The sequence below is a fragment of the Hirundo rustica genome, chromosome 7 (genome assembly GCF_015227805.2).
Source record: "Hirundo rustica isolate bHirRus1 chromosome 7, bHirRus1.pri.v3, whole genome shotgun sequence".
In the NCBI taxonomy this organism is placed as follows: domain Eukaryota; kingdom Metazoa; phylum Chordata; class Aves; order Passeriformes; family Hirundinidae; genus Hirundo; species Hirundo rustica.
Genome location: NC_053456.1, coordinates 28,156,559 through 28,173,990, shown reverse-complemented (window position 1 = coordinate 28,173,990; position 17,432 = coordinate 28,156,559). Strand labels below are relative to the sequence as shown.

The following is a 17,432-nucleotide window of genomic DNA, read 5'->3' as shown; positions in this document are numbered from 1 at the left end:
AAAAAGTGGGGGGGGAAAAAAAAATTGTGTTTTTCTATCATTGAAGAGTTATTGCCTTCCTTTGTATCAAATACAGAAGCTGTGTGGCTGCAGCAGAAAAATCCCATTTGCAGAAGAGAGATTAGCTGAACCATCACTTTCCTCTGCCCTGAGATCTAAAGTGAAAATCTCTTCCTCCCTCCTTCCCCTCCCCACTCTCAGGCCTCTGTAATTTGTTTCATCATTATAAACAGTTAAGAGCATTCCATTACACTTTCAGACTATACAGTTTTTGCTCATCTATTTCTGGCCCTATTTGGTTGCCACAACTTGTGGTAGTGTACTAAGCCACTCGTGTATTAGCTATTTGGTAAACAGACTCTAATTAAGACTAAGAGCCCTGGTGGCAGAGAGAGGAAAGAACATGAAGGATTACACTTAACTGCACACACTTAAAAAAAAAAAAAAAAAAGGCAAAGAAAGAAGACTGTTTGTGTTATACCTCTGAGTTAAATTAACTTCAAGAATAAAAACAGGGCATATGAATTCAGGAGGCTTCCCATTCCAGCAGTAAGAAAACAGTTGCTTTCTCTCACTTTCATATTGGAGTAACTCAAACTCTCCAAACTGGCTCTTAGTGAGCACCACTCTCAGCAAGCTTAAAGCATTCCCATGGCTCAGACCTTTGAGTCCTCCTGGAACAGTCCACATTGACCCCAGACATGAAAGTGGTTCAAGGGATAGCAAAAAAGCCAGGTGATGTACAATGTAATAAAAATGTACATATAAAAATAAAAATATACATCAAAATGTACAATGCCAGGTTAGAAATCCATCCTTCACGTTAATATGCACACTGAGCCAACAAAAGGATGGCCACTCCAAAAGGCCAGGACAGTTTCATACTTCACATAATGGAGAAAATGACAAGATCTGTTTGGAGTGTGGAGGGGTGAGTGGTACAGAGATGGAAGGCTTGTCTCTCTGAAGGTGTGCTGAATCTTGTTCATTTTCTCATTTTTTGGACTACGTTTCAGTTTACTGAAGAAACACACAAAAAAGCCACTCTTGTATAAAGTCTAAATTAGAGCTGATGAGCATGACTCTTAGTTTTATCTGATTCCTAATTTCCAGCACTGCAGCACTCATCCAAAGGCTTCCACCTTCTACGTGGAGGTGACAGAAAGCCTAAGCGACACAGTGACCCATGTGAGGTCTGCCAGAGTGTCACAGACATGTCAGAAAATGACCTGCAGGACCAGTGTTCAGTCACCTGGAAGAAGTGTTGCTCCCTCTTCAGCACCGATTTTGAGGGAAATTTCTATGTAAACAAGGCAGGTACCAGACAAATCAAACCTTTTCAGCCTGTAGCACTGCACAGATTCAGACCATTCTGCACAGCACTTCCTAAGTAAGCAGCACAGTTAATTAACTCTGTGTTGATTAATGGTGCTCTCTCACATCAAGCATTTATTGAGTCTGTTATTATATACAAGGTCATAATTGCCAAACAGCCACAGCTAAATACCATTCCTTGCAGTCTACCCCTTAAGCATCGTAACGTAAAATTAATTGGTGCTTGTTTGTTAATTAATATGAAATATTTTAAACCATGCAACATAAAACTTACCACTGCTCTTTTCTACACAGACATGAACGAACAGAACTATTAAAATACCTTGGGAAGAACATCCTCCTTGGAATTGGGGTGGGATGGGGCGTGTCTTTGTTCTTTGTAGTGGGCTTTTCTGTGCTCAGGCATCTACCAAAAGCACCATTCTTGAGTAACTAGTCGGCAATTATTCTAGTTCCACGGTGCACTAAGACACACCAGCAAACTATGCTCTTATGCAAGGATAGGAGCACCCAGACCAAAATATCTCTCAGAATAGTTATTTCAGAGTAGCTGTTTCAGTAAATTTCCAAGCACAACTGAAATCAGCTCATAGCAAATGTTCCAACTTCGCCTCAGCGACAAAAATCAAAAACATGCTTGGACTCCATTGTCCCTTCTGGGATCTTTAAATCCAGGGTTAGCTGCTATTTAGGGAAGGGGCTGGCAGCGTAACAAAGCAGACCCCCACTGTGAAAGAAAGAAGCTCACAGGTTGGATCCCTAATCCTCAGGATGGGGAAGCAAATGCTTTGCACAGATGTGGCCCCTTCCCAGAAGCAGGACCTGGGCAGCCACTGCCAATGAAGCTGCTCTGGCTTTACCCAGCCTGTGGCAGTTCCCCCATGTCTCAAGGCAAATCAGCACCCAGGCCTGCCTGGTGGTAGGGCAAGAAACCAGAGACAGCATCCCAAGCCTGGCTCTGTCACACAGGTAAGGAGAACACCAGGGAGCAGACCCCAAGCAATTAAAGCCCCTTCTTCTTTCTGCAGGCAGTTTTACTACCCCCCAAGCACTCGCTTGTCTTCAGCCACATTTGTTCCCCACAAATGGGGCACAGGCAGTATAAAGTAGGTCTGACTGGTTTTTCAGCTTGGTTAAGGCAGAGCTCAGCAGAGAGATGGTTTTTACATTGACACCACTTGTCATGCCATGAACACCAGGGCTCAGCACAACTCTGTGGGGCAATACAACATGCACGAATTCATGCAATAAAGCACAAGCAAGCAAGCAAGCTCTCCTCTGGCTGAGCAAACTGTTTAACCCTCTTCAGAGAGAATTCCCTTACTGGTGAAACATCTACTGTGGCTTAAAAATATTACTGCACATGCTCAAGGTGCAATTAACATATCAGCCGAACGCTTTGTTAAGAACAGGCAAAACTCTGGAGTGTTCTCTCCAAGCCCACTGCTTGAAAGCAAACAAAATACATCAACAGAAACAGCATCAGGAATAAAACAGTTGCAACTGCTGGAATTGTACCCACGGAGGTGAAGCAGTTATTTTCACTGCACTTTTTTGATGTTACAATATCCCAGCACGTAGCAGTGCAATTCAGTCCAGCAGATTCTGAACAGCTCAATAATCTCACAGGAAAAGAAAATGGATAAAGAGATTTTGTTCCTTCTGTGGGTCAGAGCCTTCCCTATTTGCTTGGTCCTAGACAAGCAGCTGTACACAAACCCTGGAGAGAAAGCTTGCTTTATGCTAAAGCTTTTTGAAGGCTTCAGGCACTGAATTACACCTGCTTGTCCACCTCCTTTTAATTTTTGCCCCTACACAGAGCCAACTGAAGAATTCTCCAGACAACTGCCTGAAAGTGTGCAGGTCTTTAAAGGGTTGGAGACCATGTGTCTGCACAGAGTCATCCCTTAGGAGTCACACAAGGGTTTTCAGACAGTTCTTTGCAGCAGTCTTCAGCCAGCCCCGCGGGAACAAGAAGTGCTGAAGATCATGTGCCCGCTCTGTGGTTTGCCATCATTTGTCTCTTCTTTTCCAGACAGCTCTCTGGTGAATCACAAACCTGCCTTGGAGGGCACGAAGCATGCATAAAAACCCATTAAAGATATGCAAACTCTACCCAGGAACAGGAACCAGGCGATCCCAAATGCAATCCCTGATGAATGCGAAAGCTGCGCCTACGCCTGTAGGAAGCGGATAAACGCCAGGCTTCTGTAAGCAGCTACCCCAGGTAACTGCACCTGCCAAGCTGCAGCATGCAGCTGCTCCTGGGCTCTGTGATCTCCCCACCAACAGTGGGCACATCCTCAGAGAACCCAGGCCTGGATAATTCACTCTTGGAGCTACACAGGCTGCAAAGGGGAAATTGGAGGAGGGCTAATCGGCTCCATTTGCTCCCGTTTGCATACAAGAAATAACACTCCTCTGGGAAGCAGAGGTGATGCACAAATTTATCAGTCTTCTTGAAAATGCTTCTGGAAGGAGGAACTTCTTCTAATTAGAAACTAGATTATACGTCTATAAATATTTACCTGTAATAAGCAGAGCTTAGTGAGAAGACATGGGTGGGGTTTCTGAATGGGTTTAAAATGCCTGCTTTGCATTCAAGTGGATTACCTGTGTTAGAACTGAATTTAAATGTATTGATCCCTACTTAAGTAGGCGTCTAAATCAATCTTATGCTGGTACGGGAATCAACCAGCACTATGCTAACCACAAACATTTCTGCTGAAGGACTGTGTTGTATCTTGGTGAGTTTGTACTGTGCCAGCTGCGATGGTTGTTTAATGATGTTTTCAACAGCTGGACTCAATGATCTTAAGTGTATTTTCCTACCTAAATGATTTCATGATTCTAAGACTGCTGAGTTTGAGCCAGACATGAAATAGACCTTGTGTGAAATGTACCCAAAGGGCACCATCTAATCCACTGACAGCAAATTCTCAGATTTGAGAGGCTGATCTCCATCTATCAGAATGACCCAGCTTCACGTGTATGTGTGCTCCATGGCAGAGTCAGGCAGCCCTGGATTATTAGGACATTTAGGCCAAACAAGCAGTATTTATTGATGCATAACAGGCTGATCTCACTTTTACCATTTGCGCTGCCAGGACACAGCCCTAAGCCTATGACACAGGATTAGTGACCAAAGACAACCACCCACAGCAATCAGCCAGAATAAGTCTTTACCTAGCAGGTGACCTAGAAACCATTTCCCAACAGAGCACTAGGTCTTAAGCAGCAGCAATGCTGATTTTACAGTTTACAGAACAAATACCTAAAACCCCCAGTATGTTCAATGAATTTAACAGCGTACTATGACAACACACGCCGCCGTTCATTTGTCACCTTGCAACATCATGAGATTGGCATCAGGCCACAAGGTAAACAGTGTTCAAACAACCTGCAGGAAGGAAGAGCATCACTGTGAATCAGCCACTGAAAGAGGTGAATCAGGATTTGGCTCTTGCTCTGTCACCAGCCCCCTTCTCAGCCTGACTCAAGTCACAGAGTTTCTCAGTGGTGCAGTTCTCCAGCTGTGAAAAGGGTAACAAGCACCTTCTCCTGGCAGTGCCATCAGGCAGTAGCACTGCACCTCCAGCTACACAGTGCCTGCCTTCTCCTCTGCCCCTCCTATCATTCCTCCTGCTCTCTACCTCAGCTGCCCAGGGCAACTCCTCTCCTTCTACCTCCCTCTCTCTGAACTCTAAAGCCACCTTGACAGCTTCTTAAAACAAAAAAATCTCAGATTCGTGTCCAGCCAAGGTTATTGGAGACACAGGCTCCCCTTGCAGAAAACCCGATCTGACGCTGGGCCACATCTCCTAAAGAGGAGCAGGATTATACATATAGCTAAAGGATCAAGGCTTGTTTACATTAAAAGAAAAAAAAAAAAAAAAATCCTTATAATAGGCTTGATTCATGCCAAGCAGGGTGCAACAAGATCATTCACCTAAGCCTGCTCCTCTCAGAGACAATGGTTGCAGAACCTGGAACACCACACTTACTTCTTCAATAGAACACTTTGGAAATGTTCCTGGAGTCAATGACTAAAGAAGTCCCTCTCTTGATTTTAAACTGGAGATAAGTGCCGCATGTTGCATTGGCAAACACATTAAAACAGCTGGAAGCCTAAGGACAATATGGGTTTTTTCAGGCCCTAGCTCTTTAATTTGTTACCCTGGGCATGCTAAACAACTAAAGACCACACTGAGCAAATGAGTGTTTCACCAGATAATACTGTGGGATTCTAGCTTCAAGATGCCAAGCTCCTTGCTGGCACCAGCTCCCACAGCAAGAGGACTGGCTCCAGCAGTGACACCAGCCCAGCCTGGTGACACCAGACAGCTCGGTGTACCCACCTACTGCTGCCAAAGGCCCAGCAGCACAGGCACGGCTGTGTTGTGCTGCCTTATTGCACAGAAGACAAATGAAGGAACCTTCATTACACAAACCAAACCAAACAGACACCTAGAGGCAAGAATAAAAACACGAGTGAAAAGGATGCGATGTCCGCCCTTACCTCTTAGAAGTATGGGAAAAATTAACTTTATACTTAGAAGCACAGCAAGGTAGATGCTGCTACCAGTGTGTTACTATAAATACAAAGCAGCTTCCCCATATTCCTGCAAAGCTGATCTAGATTTGATAAAGCCAAAAGCAAAACTTCATTTGAGGATGAGATTTCAGAAGGTAATCTGTGGCCCTTTCACCTTGGAAAGACAAGGAGCCTATCATGTTAAAATGCTGCCATGATAAAATGGGTTATGTTCTCCATCTGAATGGTATTATCTACATTATTAATGACGAAGTGCATATAAGAGCTTATTGATGTTCACACTCATTTCCTTTCCCAGAAATTATTTGATCATATTTAGAATGTAAAAGCTCATGCACCTAATGGTGCAGTTGACTGGTGCTTTCTCTTCAGCTGATACACTGCAGATACAACACTTGATTTTTACATTTTTACTCCTAAATTTCTGTAAGTTACATGGTCTTTACTTCTGGCAATATCTCATTTACAGAGAGCTAGTTAGAGGTATGCAACCAAGCAGACAGCAAACAACTGTTTTGCTAAAGCTTTTGTATGGACAAAAGACATTTGTTCAAGCAAGTAGTCTATAAGGCTGCAAGATGGGGAAAAGAACAGGCCACATAATGAGATCCAAAAAAACTGCCAGAATAAAAATCCAGACACCTAAATAGAAAATTATTCATCACTAGAGATTATTTGCAGACTTTGTGCCATTAAGGATATCAACACATGGGCCTTGGAGCCATCAGTAACACAAGGGTTTTCCATAAGAAACCAATTCCTTTATGGAAAGGAGCTGAAGCCCTAGCTCAGTAAATAGATGCCATCAGGTACATCAGTTAAGATCATATGCAGGAGTTAACTACTCTGGTTTTGCCTACTTCCTCACAAAGATGCTGTAGCAGGCAGCTGTGAGGGGGAAGTGGGACTTTGTGAGGGCATTCCCCCCAAGTACTCTTTTGAAAACAACAGAGCAAGCCTTGACAAATAACTCCAGCACAAAAACGCACGTCCGTATATAAAAACCAGCTCGTAACACGAAGAACAAACATCAAGCAGACAAGCCTGCTAGGCCAGGAGGTTCAGCACTGCATGGAAGAAATTCATTCAACAGCCTCCATTTTTGGTTGTACATCTGCAGACAGGAAAGATTTTTCTTCCCCCAAAAGCAAAACACATGCAAATGTCTGTCATCAAAAAGCACACACTCTTCCAGAAAGTCACAATTACCTAGCCACAACTAAATGCTGTAATTTGTTGACCAACTCCTCGCAAACTTCCAAGAATGACCTCAAACCCTTGGTTGAAACTGCAAAATAATTTCTCCCCTTTAGATGTAATTTTGTAATGCTTTGATTCCCACCCATCACCAGGCTGAAGGGTTCCAACACGCTGCTACATGTTCCTAGTGCAGCAAAGAAAAAAAGGCTGAAGCCACAGACAGCAGCTATGAGAACTTGCCAGCCCAAGCTTTCCAGCTAACAAAAAAAGTGACAAATGACAGGTATGTGCTTTTGAAAACAAACAAAAAAAAGCTAATTTAAATATGGAAACAGACCAAAAAGTGCACTAAAATACAGAGGCAGTCTGTCAACAAGTTTAGCTCGCCTATATGCTCTGCAACATACACAGGCAGTATGTGAAGTAGGGCGTTCAAGAAAAGCAGGAATAAAAAGCAGAGGAAATGCTCAATGCTATCAGAATATACTTTGAAACATTTGCCTAATAGGCTTATACCTACAATATCTGACTCCTGTAGGCATCTGTTGACACCAGGTTAGTGTTAGTACCACTGAAAGGAAATAATTTCTGGACAGCGATTAAAAAAATCCTAAGAACATAGTGTGCTAGTTCTTCAGGCTAACAACTAACATTAGTTATTAGCCTGAAGACAGCAATAACTCCAACAGTGGCTCCTAAAGAGTAAGCTGCTCATTCCACAAGCTGTTAATGATGGGGCAGCTTCAGGGCGAGGAGAAGGCACTTGGCCTGGCTCCTCCTGGAACAGACCGCAAAGGCAGCACAGGGAAACCCTTCCCATCACCAGCACAGCCCAGCCTCTGCCTCCCTTGGCAGCAGACAAGCAGGGTTCAGCCACACACAGACCTCTAGAAACAAGGCTTCCAAGTTTTCTTTGCCTCCAGGGATTTGCTGCCCAGCCCCGGTGCTGCTGAGAGCGGCCCCGAGCTGAAATGGTGCCGCAGGGGAGGCTCGGACACGCTGCCGGGGACCGGCCGGCTCCAGCTCGGGCACTGCCAGCCCCGGGCACAGCAAACACCTGCCCACCCTCGAGCGAGGTGAAAACACCCAGAAAAAACAGCACCTGCCCGGAACCGAGGCGTTACACAAGCACCCAAGCCGGGAGCAGTGTTTATTCCTCTACTAAATGTAGCCATGACAACGACATCTTCATTTAAGAGATGAGCAGGAGGAGGTCATGAGGCACTTGTGAGGCATGGATAAAATACCACACCTCAAGAGAGTACAGGAGGGTAAGTTCTGCTGGATGCCATCTGCAATTCAAGAAAACTAACACCCTAACACGACAGGCACGCCCCCCTCAAAACAGCCAGGCATCTTAGGCACAACCACTCCAAACCCTTCCAGCGTGACCGACCTCTGGAGGATTTCTCTGCCAAAGAAATATCTATCACGTACTTGAGCACGCCCCGCCACACAAGAAATTCTCCTGATTTAAGTGCTTCTCTTTTACCTTGAAACAAGTTACAAAATCATCAGGAAGTGAAACGCTGCCGAAGCCATGACAAAAAAAAAAAAAAAAAAAAAAAATTAAAGCAGCAGCTTCCCTTTCAAGCCTGTATCTTGCTCTCTTTGGTGACCCAAAGCCACCTCCTCTGGACAGGACCATCCCTGGAGGCATTTGGAAGGAGTGTAGGGGCGTAGGGACATAGTTCAGTGGCGGTCTATACCATAGGGCAGCAACCATCACTCCTACAGCTCTGAATGAGGCCAGGAATTCTGGCACATCCCAGTTTTTCTAATTTTTTATTTTGTTTTAAAAAGCACGGAGCCATGTCTCACAGTATGCATGATACCTAGGAACATCATGGCTCTAGAAAGACAGAGGCAGCCAGTGGAGTTATTTTGGTCCAACCACATTTTCATTTCACACAAAATAATAGAGACACGCTCCTGTGGGTAAATTCCTCCTCCTTCCTTCCCCACAATTACCTTCGTTTTGTGGCTGAGTATTTTGTACTAAAATGGATTATCTCCTTCTGGCTGTAAGCCCTTTCAAAACCACTTAGAAGACTGCAAATTAATATACACACCTTAATATTATCTAGTCATAATATGAGGAGGGGAGGGGAGGAATTGTGGCACCTCATGCCACACCAAATTAACTCGTGGGCTGCCTGTGGCCATGGGGCACAGGTTCATTATTCCTATTTTACACAGTAGATTCGGGGGCATTTTCTTAGGTGCTTTTACATGTCAGAGAGAAAGGATACATAGAAAGGCATTATTGTCAATTGAATGATTCTGAAATAAGTTAGACACACCATCATTTGGAAATGTAATTGGTTTTGTTAGGAAACTATTTGTTACTGTTGTATTCATTTTGGTTTTAAGTACCTTCAGACACAAGTCCAGCCTTTGCCCAGCGGATTTTTATGATCTTTGACATCTGTTTAAAATTATTTCAACATCTGTTTAATGCTGTTTCTCTGTGACCATAATAAAAAAGATCCTGATGGTCAGCCGAGAACTGTCAAACACAGGAAAACATTTGGGAAAGGGAGAGAAATGGTCCTTTCAGTTCTAGTCACACTGCATTACCCTCAGCAATCAAGGACAACAGGCAAAATACCAGGAGACAGGATGAGGGCTTGCAGTTAATAGCAGCCTAAGTACATACACTACCATTTATCTGGGCTCCATTACCCTTATGCATGCATATGCATGCTTGTGAGGGCAGCCTACAAGTAATTGTTTTGTACATGCAGGGCCTGGGCTGGTGACACTGAAGCCAGAGTAAACAGTGACCCTCCAGGTGCACTGGCCCAGGGCTAGCTAGAGCCTGTGTCTGTCTCAGATTTACAGCAAGCTCCTCACTGGATCTCGCAGTGCGGGCATGAAACCACCAAGCGCTACATCCCTTAAAAGCAGCTACACAGGCTGCGCTCCCTAGGTAACTTCCCATCTTATTTTTGTTTATAGAAAACCTTCTCCGTGCCTTTCTAAGACAGAATGATACATTTGCTCTGCAAACATGCACAGCTATAACCAACAACAGGCAATGGAGAGCTTGCATCAGCCTCTGACAGGCGTCAACGCATGTCCCACGCACACCCCGCTCTGGCGGGCACAATTCGTGCCACGGAGGTGAAGGCAGAGCTGGCATCCCAAATCAAACAGCCGTGCACAGAGTGACTTTGTTGGCTTCAAACAGAAAGAAGATGACAGAGTGAGCTAAAGAGGCAACCTGCAGGCCTGGGGCAGAGCCGGCAACTCTGCAAGGAAGGCCCCAGCTGGCAAGGCAAAACTAAAAATGAGATGGAGACACTACAGAAACTTTAGGTTCCTCCAAAATAATTTTCCAAAAGCTGAACCACAGAAGTTTACACCTAGAATTACCTTAAGATATTTTACCCTCTCACACAGTACTGACAGGAGTAATTGTCTGTTTGCTGCCCAGAAGCACCAGTGGAAACCCCGAAGATGGAAAGCACACCCGAAGGGACATCACCTACCAGGCTTTCTCTGGAAAAATTTGCAAGTGGCAAACAAAGAGCTCTCAAGAAACCAGGTTACTTGGTGCAAGTATGAGGAATAAGCTGGGCAAAGAACTGCAGACAGCACGCAGGGAGAGTGGCAGCAGTAAGAACCCGACATCTGCTGATTATTCAAAGGACAAGAGAGGTGGGTCCAGGCAACCACTGCTGCTCGGAAAGGAGCCACCAAAGTCACAAGCCCATCAATACCTTCACCCTTTGAGAGTGCCACTCACACCTGAAAGCCTCTGGCTGCTTACTTGTTGGAGCCCTTGTCCTCTGCTCCTTCTGAACTCTAACTCATTTGCAACAGCTAGAGGCTTTTACCATAAACAGCTGTACCCTCACACAATATAAAATACTAATGCTCATTGAAATGGAAAAGGTACAGCCAATGACTTGGATAGGGAAGAGTACAGCAGTAACTCTTAGAATTGAAAAGAAAGAAAAGGGTTTTTTTCACTCCTTAAAATAACTTACACGCTTGCTGTAATTAACATTCCCTGTAGAGATGATAAAAAAGGACCAGATAAATGTGTTAAGATTTAGAGCAAGTTCTGCAATATTTGTAAATGACAACAGAAGTATTAGAATATCAGAATGTTTACAAATGCACAGACACCACTACACATAAAGATGATAATCAAATTAATTAGTTCAGGTTTTATGAATTATTTGAGCTTTTTTTCTTCTTAACATTTAATCATTCAAAAGTGACTAGTTACATGCCTGAAAGAAATTAATCTAGAAACGAATGAAGGTAGAATACACTTCCTGGGGTTAAACCACTTACAGGTTTCTCTTGGCTCAACTGATGAGCTAATAATTACCCTCACTGGAAGCAAATTCAAGTAACCTACACTAATGCTGAACTCTTAAACTAAGCTTTCCTGCCTAACGAGTGAACGCAGCTAAAATAACTGATAATCTCTTTTAAGGTTTAAGTGTAGCAATACTTTAGCACCTGTCAGCTATACCAAAAAAGCAGCAACTATTAACATCTGTCTGTCTTCAAAGCCTGTCTGAGAAGTGCTGTGATTAATTTCTCATCTGTCTGAATACTACCTGTGCTGTTAGATACGCTTGGTAAGAAAAGCCAAGCATAGAGGCAAGGAGGAAACAGATCACTTAAGAGAAAGGCATGTTTAAACTCTCAGCAGGGAGGTTCCCTAGTCATCCCCTACATGATGCTCTCCTCACTGGTCAAAAAAGTCATAGATCCAGAAGGAAGCATGTGCTAGAGAAATCTCAATGACAGGCAGAGAGCTCTTGGTTCCAGAGCCAACCCTCCCCTGAGCATCGCAGCTCAGAGCTGAAGCACCTCACACTCGGTGCACCAAGAGCAACCCAGAGGCACGGAGAGCAGCCCAGGTCCTGACCGCTGCAGGAGTGTGGAGTGTCCCTCACACTCCCCTCTCACTGCACGACACTGTGAGCTGCGGCCTTTGGTGTCAAAGAGAAAGGAAACCGTTTCCTGAATCGCTGCAAGTTATCACTGTCACGGCTGCCTCAATCTTCAAGAGCAGGAAGAAATGCAGAAGGAGCCTGCTCCCACAACCCCAGCGAGCCTGAGTACATGCAGGAGTTGTTGCAGAAATGCAAATCTTCCCAGACACATTATTCTCCTGCACGGATTCGCCTCTGTTTTGACTGAGTCTACCTCTAACCACAGGAGGCTGCTGCTACTGTGTCTCTCCCTGCTAAAGGTGGGTCAGCCTGGGGTCAGGACTCCTCCAGTCTGATGCAGAGCAGAAGCAGAGCCTGTCCTGATGCGCACAGAGCTACTGCGCTGCAGCCCCGGTGCCCTGGTGACACTGCTCAGGCTGCAGGTGGGAATGGCTCCACCGGCAACAGCTCCGAGCACACAAAAACTTCTGCCCTCCCTTTAAGAGGAAGCACCACAGCCAGCTTTGGATGTGTCCTCCCCCTCCTCCACTTTCTCAGAAGTGAAAGAAAAAGATCTGTTGAAGAAAATTAAGGAAATGAAAAGAGATACAGTAGGATGGGTACAGATAGACCAACATATCCCTCTACAAAAATCAGGAAACCTATTTCCACAAAGAAAAATTAACAGCCTGTCTTATCGTGTCCCAGCACAGCCTGACCAGGAACAATGATGAGCATTCACCAAAATTTTGAGCATTCTCAAAGTAGGCACATTGCAGAGGTGTCACAGAAGCTCAGAGGAGCCTCCTCCCTCTGCTTTGAGGGTTCTTAGAGAAGACAAAAAGGGAGAATCCTTAGACAACAGCCTATCATTTTTCTACAGCATTACAGACTTCATCAAGGCATGATCTACCTGACTTAAATCCCTTTTAACTTCTACTGCTGCTGCTGAAGCAAAATTGTCACTGAAAGGTGTCAGCAAACGTTTAAAAATGCTAAAGGCAGTAAATTCAAGGGCTTCACTAAACATGTAAAAAAACACTGAAATGGTACCATTTTGGTCCTTTGTAACACGCTTATTTTTAATATTAATGCTTGCTGTTTGGATTTTTAACACACAGCTCCTACCCGAATCTCCTTATTTTTGAGACTTGATCTGTGCACCATGGGGTAGTGAAGCCTCATGGTGTGAAACATTTTCTCTGCCAGTCATAAGCATCAGATTTAAAGATGAGGATATTCAAGGGACATGTCAGGAGGCAGCCCATAAATACTGCCTTCTGTTACACATGAAAACACATTATAGCCTAGTCCCACAGTATCGCTTTCACTTTAGAAGCAGCTTTATCATTTGCTGTTTTCAAAACTCTTTGCAATGTGCTATGTGGCAGCTTTGTGCACATGGAAGATCTTTTTGGAAAAACATAAATAGACCGGGAGCAAGGCTTGTGATCTCCAAGCACACATATTTGGAGAGGGGCTGGCTGCAGGCAGTCCTCCTGAACCCCACAGGAAGGGTCTGAGGCTTGCAGGACACCCACGCTGCAGATCACAGGCGGACCACGCTGAATTAAAAATAGCAGATTAAAGCACGCAAAGCGTGTAACAGTTGGTAGAGTATACGGATAAATCAGGATGTGGGAGTCATAATATCGATTTACTAAATATTTATAAATGCTTCTAGTTACCAGTGATAAGAAGTACTTTAATACTGATTACAGCTGTCTGCCCATTGCTAAATTTAACACGATCCGAGTGTTAATACTACGGGTTTTCCTAGTAGCCTGTGAAGAACAGCTTAACCGAAGAGGCGCTTCCTAAGTAAAAAGGATAAATTATTTCTACGTATGGCACGGCAATGAAACGATGGAGAAAGCCAAAGCAACGACAGGCAGAGCCGAGAGGCCTTTCGAAACGAGCCGACATGCAGCTCCATCCCACCCCGCCGACGGGAGATGTCAAGGTTTCACCGGGGACCGCGGGGCGGCAGCTCGGCAGCGATGGGCGAGCGCCCGCGCCCCGTACGGGCTGCCGCCGCCGCGACCCCGGCGAGCTGCGCCCTGCCCGGCGCCGAGCCCCCGGCCCGCCGCACGCAGACAATGTCCGCCGGGAAGGGAAGGGAAGAGAAGAGAAGCGCATCGGCGGCGGCTCGGCGGGCAGCCGGCGCCACACGGCGCCCCCCGCCAAGGGGCTTCCACGGCCGCCCCCGGCAGGGGGAAGGGCCTCCCCCGGCCGCCCGCACCGCCGCGGGGGCTGCGGCTGAGGCTGAGCCCGCCGCCCGCTCCCGCCCGCCCGCCCCGCGGCGCCCACCTGGTCGGCGAGCTTGAGCACGGCCATCCTCCGCCGCGGCTCCCGCGCACATGCAGCTCCCGCGACGGGCGGCGAGCGCGCCCCGCGACCGGCGCTGCTGCGGCGGCGGCTCCGCTTCGCGGCGGGGCGGGGGCCGCCTCGCCTGGTCCGGCCCAGGAAGCAGGGGCGGGCGGGCCGCCGCGCACGGCCGCGCCGCCACCGCCGCCTGCCGCCGCCGCCTTTGTTCGCGCCGCCGGCCGCCGCCGGAGCGCAGCGGAGCGACGGCCCGCCCGGGGCTCTCGGCGCCCCCGCCCCGCCGGGCAGCGCGGGGGGCGGTGCCGCCGGACCGGGCGGGACCCGCGCGGATCCGCCCCGCGCCCCGGCCGCGGTCCCGGGCACCTGCTGCGCGCCCGCGGGAGCCGCGCCGGGAGCGGGAGCGGCCCCTCAGGGACGCGGCGCTGCCCTCGGGCCGGGTACCCCTTCCCCGGCGCAGGGGCACCGCGCTGGCTTCACCCCTGAGGGCCGAGCTGCTCTGGGGACCCGCGCTTGTTCCCACAGCGTGAGGGAAAGCAGCGAACGTGCTACCCCAAGCCCGGGTAGAAGGAGAAGCCGAACCCTTAACCTCGCCTTCGTTCCATGTGTGCGAGCAAATCCATTTGTCAAATCCCATCAGACAGACACAACCGTTTGACAGGAGTCCTTTGGTTTTTTTTTTTTTACATCTTTTTGTAGTAGCTATCTTGAAAAATCTGGTAACTCCTGACAGTCCAGGTCTCTTCCTACTCAATATAGTACTTCGTTTTTGAAAAACGAACCTACTAGATAAAAAGTATGGTTTAATAAGCAAACAAACCAGCCACAGAGTCCCTTCCCCAGTAGAGGATTGTGAACATCATCCACTGCTCCTGCTGAGCTGACCTGGGGGAAACTTCAGTTCCACCCGAGAGCTGGCTGTCAGTGTGACTGGAGCACCACTGCACAGCCAAGAATGCAAGGCCAGGGGATGGCAAGGGGGGAAGACAAAAAGAAGGGGAAAAAAGCATGAAGGAGCAAGTTTACTTTCTCTCTTACCCCTCAGAGTTGACAAGCTAAATCCCTGAAGCATGTGATTTGATTAAAATCATTGGCACAATGCACAGCAACAGGAGTTACACACATGCTGAAGGTAAGGAGGGTAATTACTTTTTTCCAAGGACTGAAGATTCCCTCTTCTCCTCCTCCAAGTCACACAAAGGCAGGGTATTGTCTCACAAGTTAGTTTCTGCAGTAAGAAACTCCCATACTCTGCAATATGACGGCGATTTATGGCTTTTCAACCCTTAATTACAGAATGAGGTGACTCTAAGTAGTTAAAAAAAAAAAAAAAAAAAAAAAAGGGGAAGTGTCTTATATGAAGGAAAACCAATATCACACAACTTACAACACATTTTGACTCCAACCATTTTAAAAGGTAAAAAGAGTGTTAATATGAATCAGTCTTTTAAAGGAGAAAAAAACAAACAAACCAAAAACCAAACCACAAACAGTGAGACAATCCAGTATTTTCTGTGCCCACCAATTCAGGACAGAAATTCTGCTGGGACAGTCCACTCCCAGGCTCTGTTGAAAAACATGCTCACCACACCAAGGTCAGAAGTAAGCAAAAGTTAGGTCCCAGCTGAAAGCAAGCAAAAACAAAAACAACAACAACAAACCAAACAATAAAGAGGGGGAAATGGAGGGAACTTTCAGCATTACCAGGAAAGCTCTGTTTTATTATAAAGGCCTATTTCCAATGACCTAGCATTCAATATAGCCTTCACCCTTGCAGATAAACTTGGTGGATTCATGGATACATAACGAAAATGATTTTTCAGTTTTGTTCTTTGCTCCCCTCACTTTCTGATCCAAAAATCTGGTACAAATCCTTGCACCTTCTTTGGGACTTCCAACACTCTCCTGTCAGGGGGGTGTGAACAGAAATCTGCTGATGCAGTAGGAGCCCATCTGCTTGGGAGTCAATAACTGGGCTAGATGCAAGCTAGGGCTTATAGAGGAGATGGGTCATGACAGTGTTATAATATTTTTCTCAAGTTTTTTGTTCCCAACAAGTGGAGTTTCATGCCAGCTCTTCTTTCCCAGGCCCCACAGGATGGTGTCTAGGAGGACCAACCACCTAATGCCACTCCTTGGAAAGGCCCCCAGGGACACGCAGGACTGCAGAAAGTGTTCACATCCCATAATAATCGGACAGCTCTCAGTTTACAGAGGTCCTTACAATTTTATTTATACTTTCCATTTAAAGGATCATTTGCATGAATTGCCAAGAGTAGTCACAGTGTTAGTCATTACCCACACAGTAAAGGAGTCCAAGATTTCTCTGAAAGTACAACGTCCTCCTCTCCTGTTCACAAAATAGCACAAACAACTATGTTCCAGTCATGCACAATCAATAAAAGCTTTTCTGAGCTATTTTACTCAACAGCTTCTTAGACCAGGCTGGTACGGAACTAATTCCATGACACATTTTCATGTGAAATGATGCCATATGCTCACTGCCCTTTTTCTGAAGAAGAGTCATAAAGCCATTAGCTAATTTTTCAAATAACGGTCACACCTGCAACTCTCAAACCTGTAGCACAAATGTTCACTTTCCATACTTGAGACATTAACAAGTACCATCAAAACAGGTGTGCAACATCCTTAATGAGAATACACTCGAGCTTGCCAGATACTGTCATCTGGAATCAAACCTGTATTTGGAAAGGAAAAAGTCCTAGGGCTACCCTGGGCCTCTGACAGGGAAGTGGAAAGAAACCCTCTAAGGACAGCAGATGCATTTGTTCCTTGCTGACCCATATCCAATCCTAAGAGGGTTCTGTGCATCCAGTTGAAGTCTTCTGTGAAACACAAACCCCTACTGCATATTTTAAAAAGCAAAATAGGAACATGAAAGCTTGAACTTTAGCACTTAAGCAATTTCTGTCCAATAGAAAGGAAGAACAGAACTGCCCCAAATATGTTGCCATTGCCACTTATTGATCTTCAGGCCACAACACAATTATGTTCTGTAGTGTACGGGCCCAGTATCACAGATGTCTGCCTTTTCTTTTTTCACCTTTTCATTTTGTCCCCAGAAAAACCCAAGTTCCTCCAGTTCCACCTAAACTGGA

At 46.1% G+C, this 17,432-nt stretch overlaps 1 protein-coding gene across 7 annotated transcripts in view; it reads right to left on the bottom strand.

Annotated features, from left to right (window-relative positions):
- The window catches only part of ANKRD44 (ankyrin repeat domain 44), a 131,205-nt gene extending 116,812 nt beyond the window's left edge, over positions 1-14,393 (bottom strand). For all 7 annotated transcript variants that reach the window (XM_040069368.1, XM_040069372.1, XM_040069370.1 and 4 more), the window contains exon 1: positions 14,302-14,393. In XM_040069368.1, the coding sequence (XP_039925302.1) occupies positions 14,302-14,328 (27 nt within the window). In that variant the 5' untranslated portion in view covers positions 14,329-14,393. The remainder of the gene's footprint in view (positions 1-14,301) is intronic.
- Between the last annotated feature and the right edge of the window lie 3,039 nt (positions 14,394-17,432).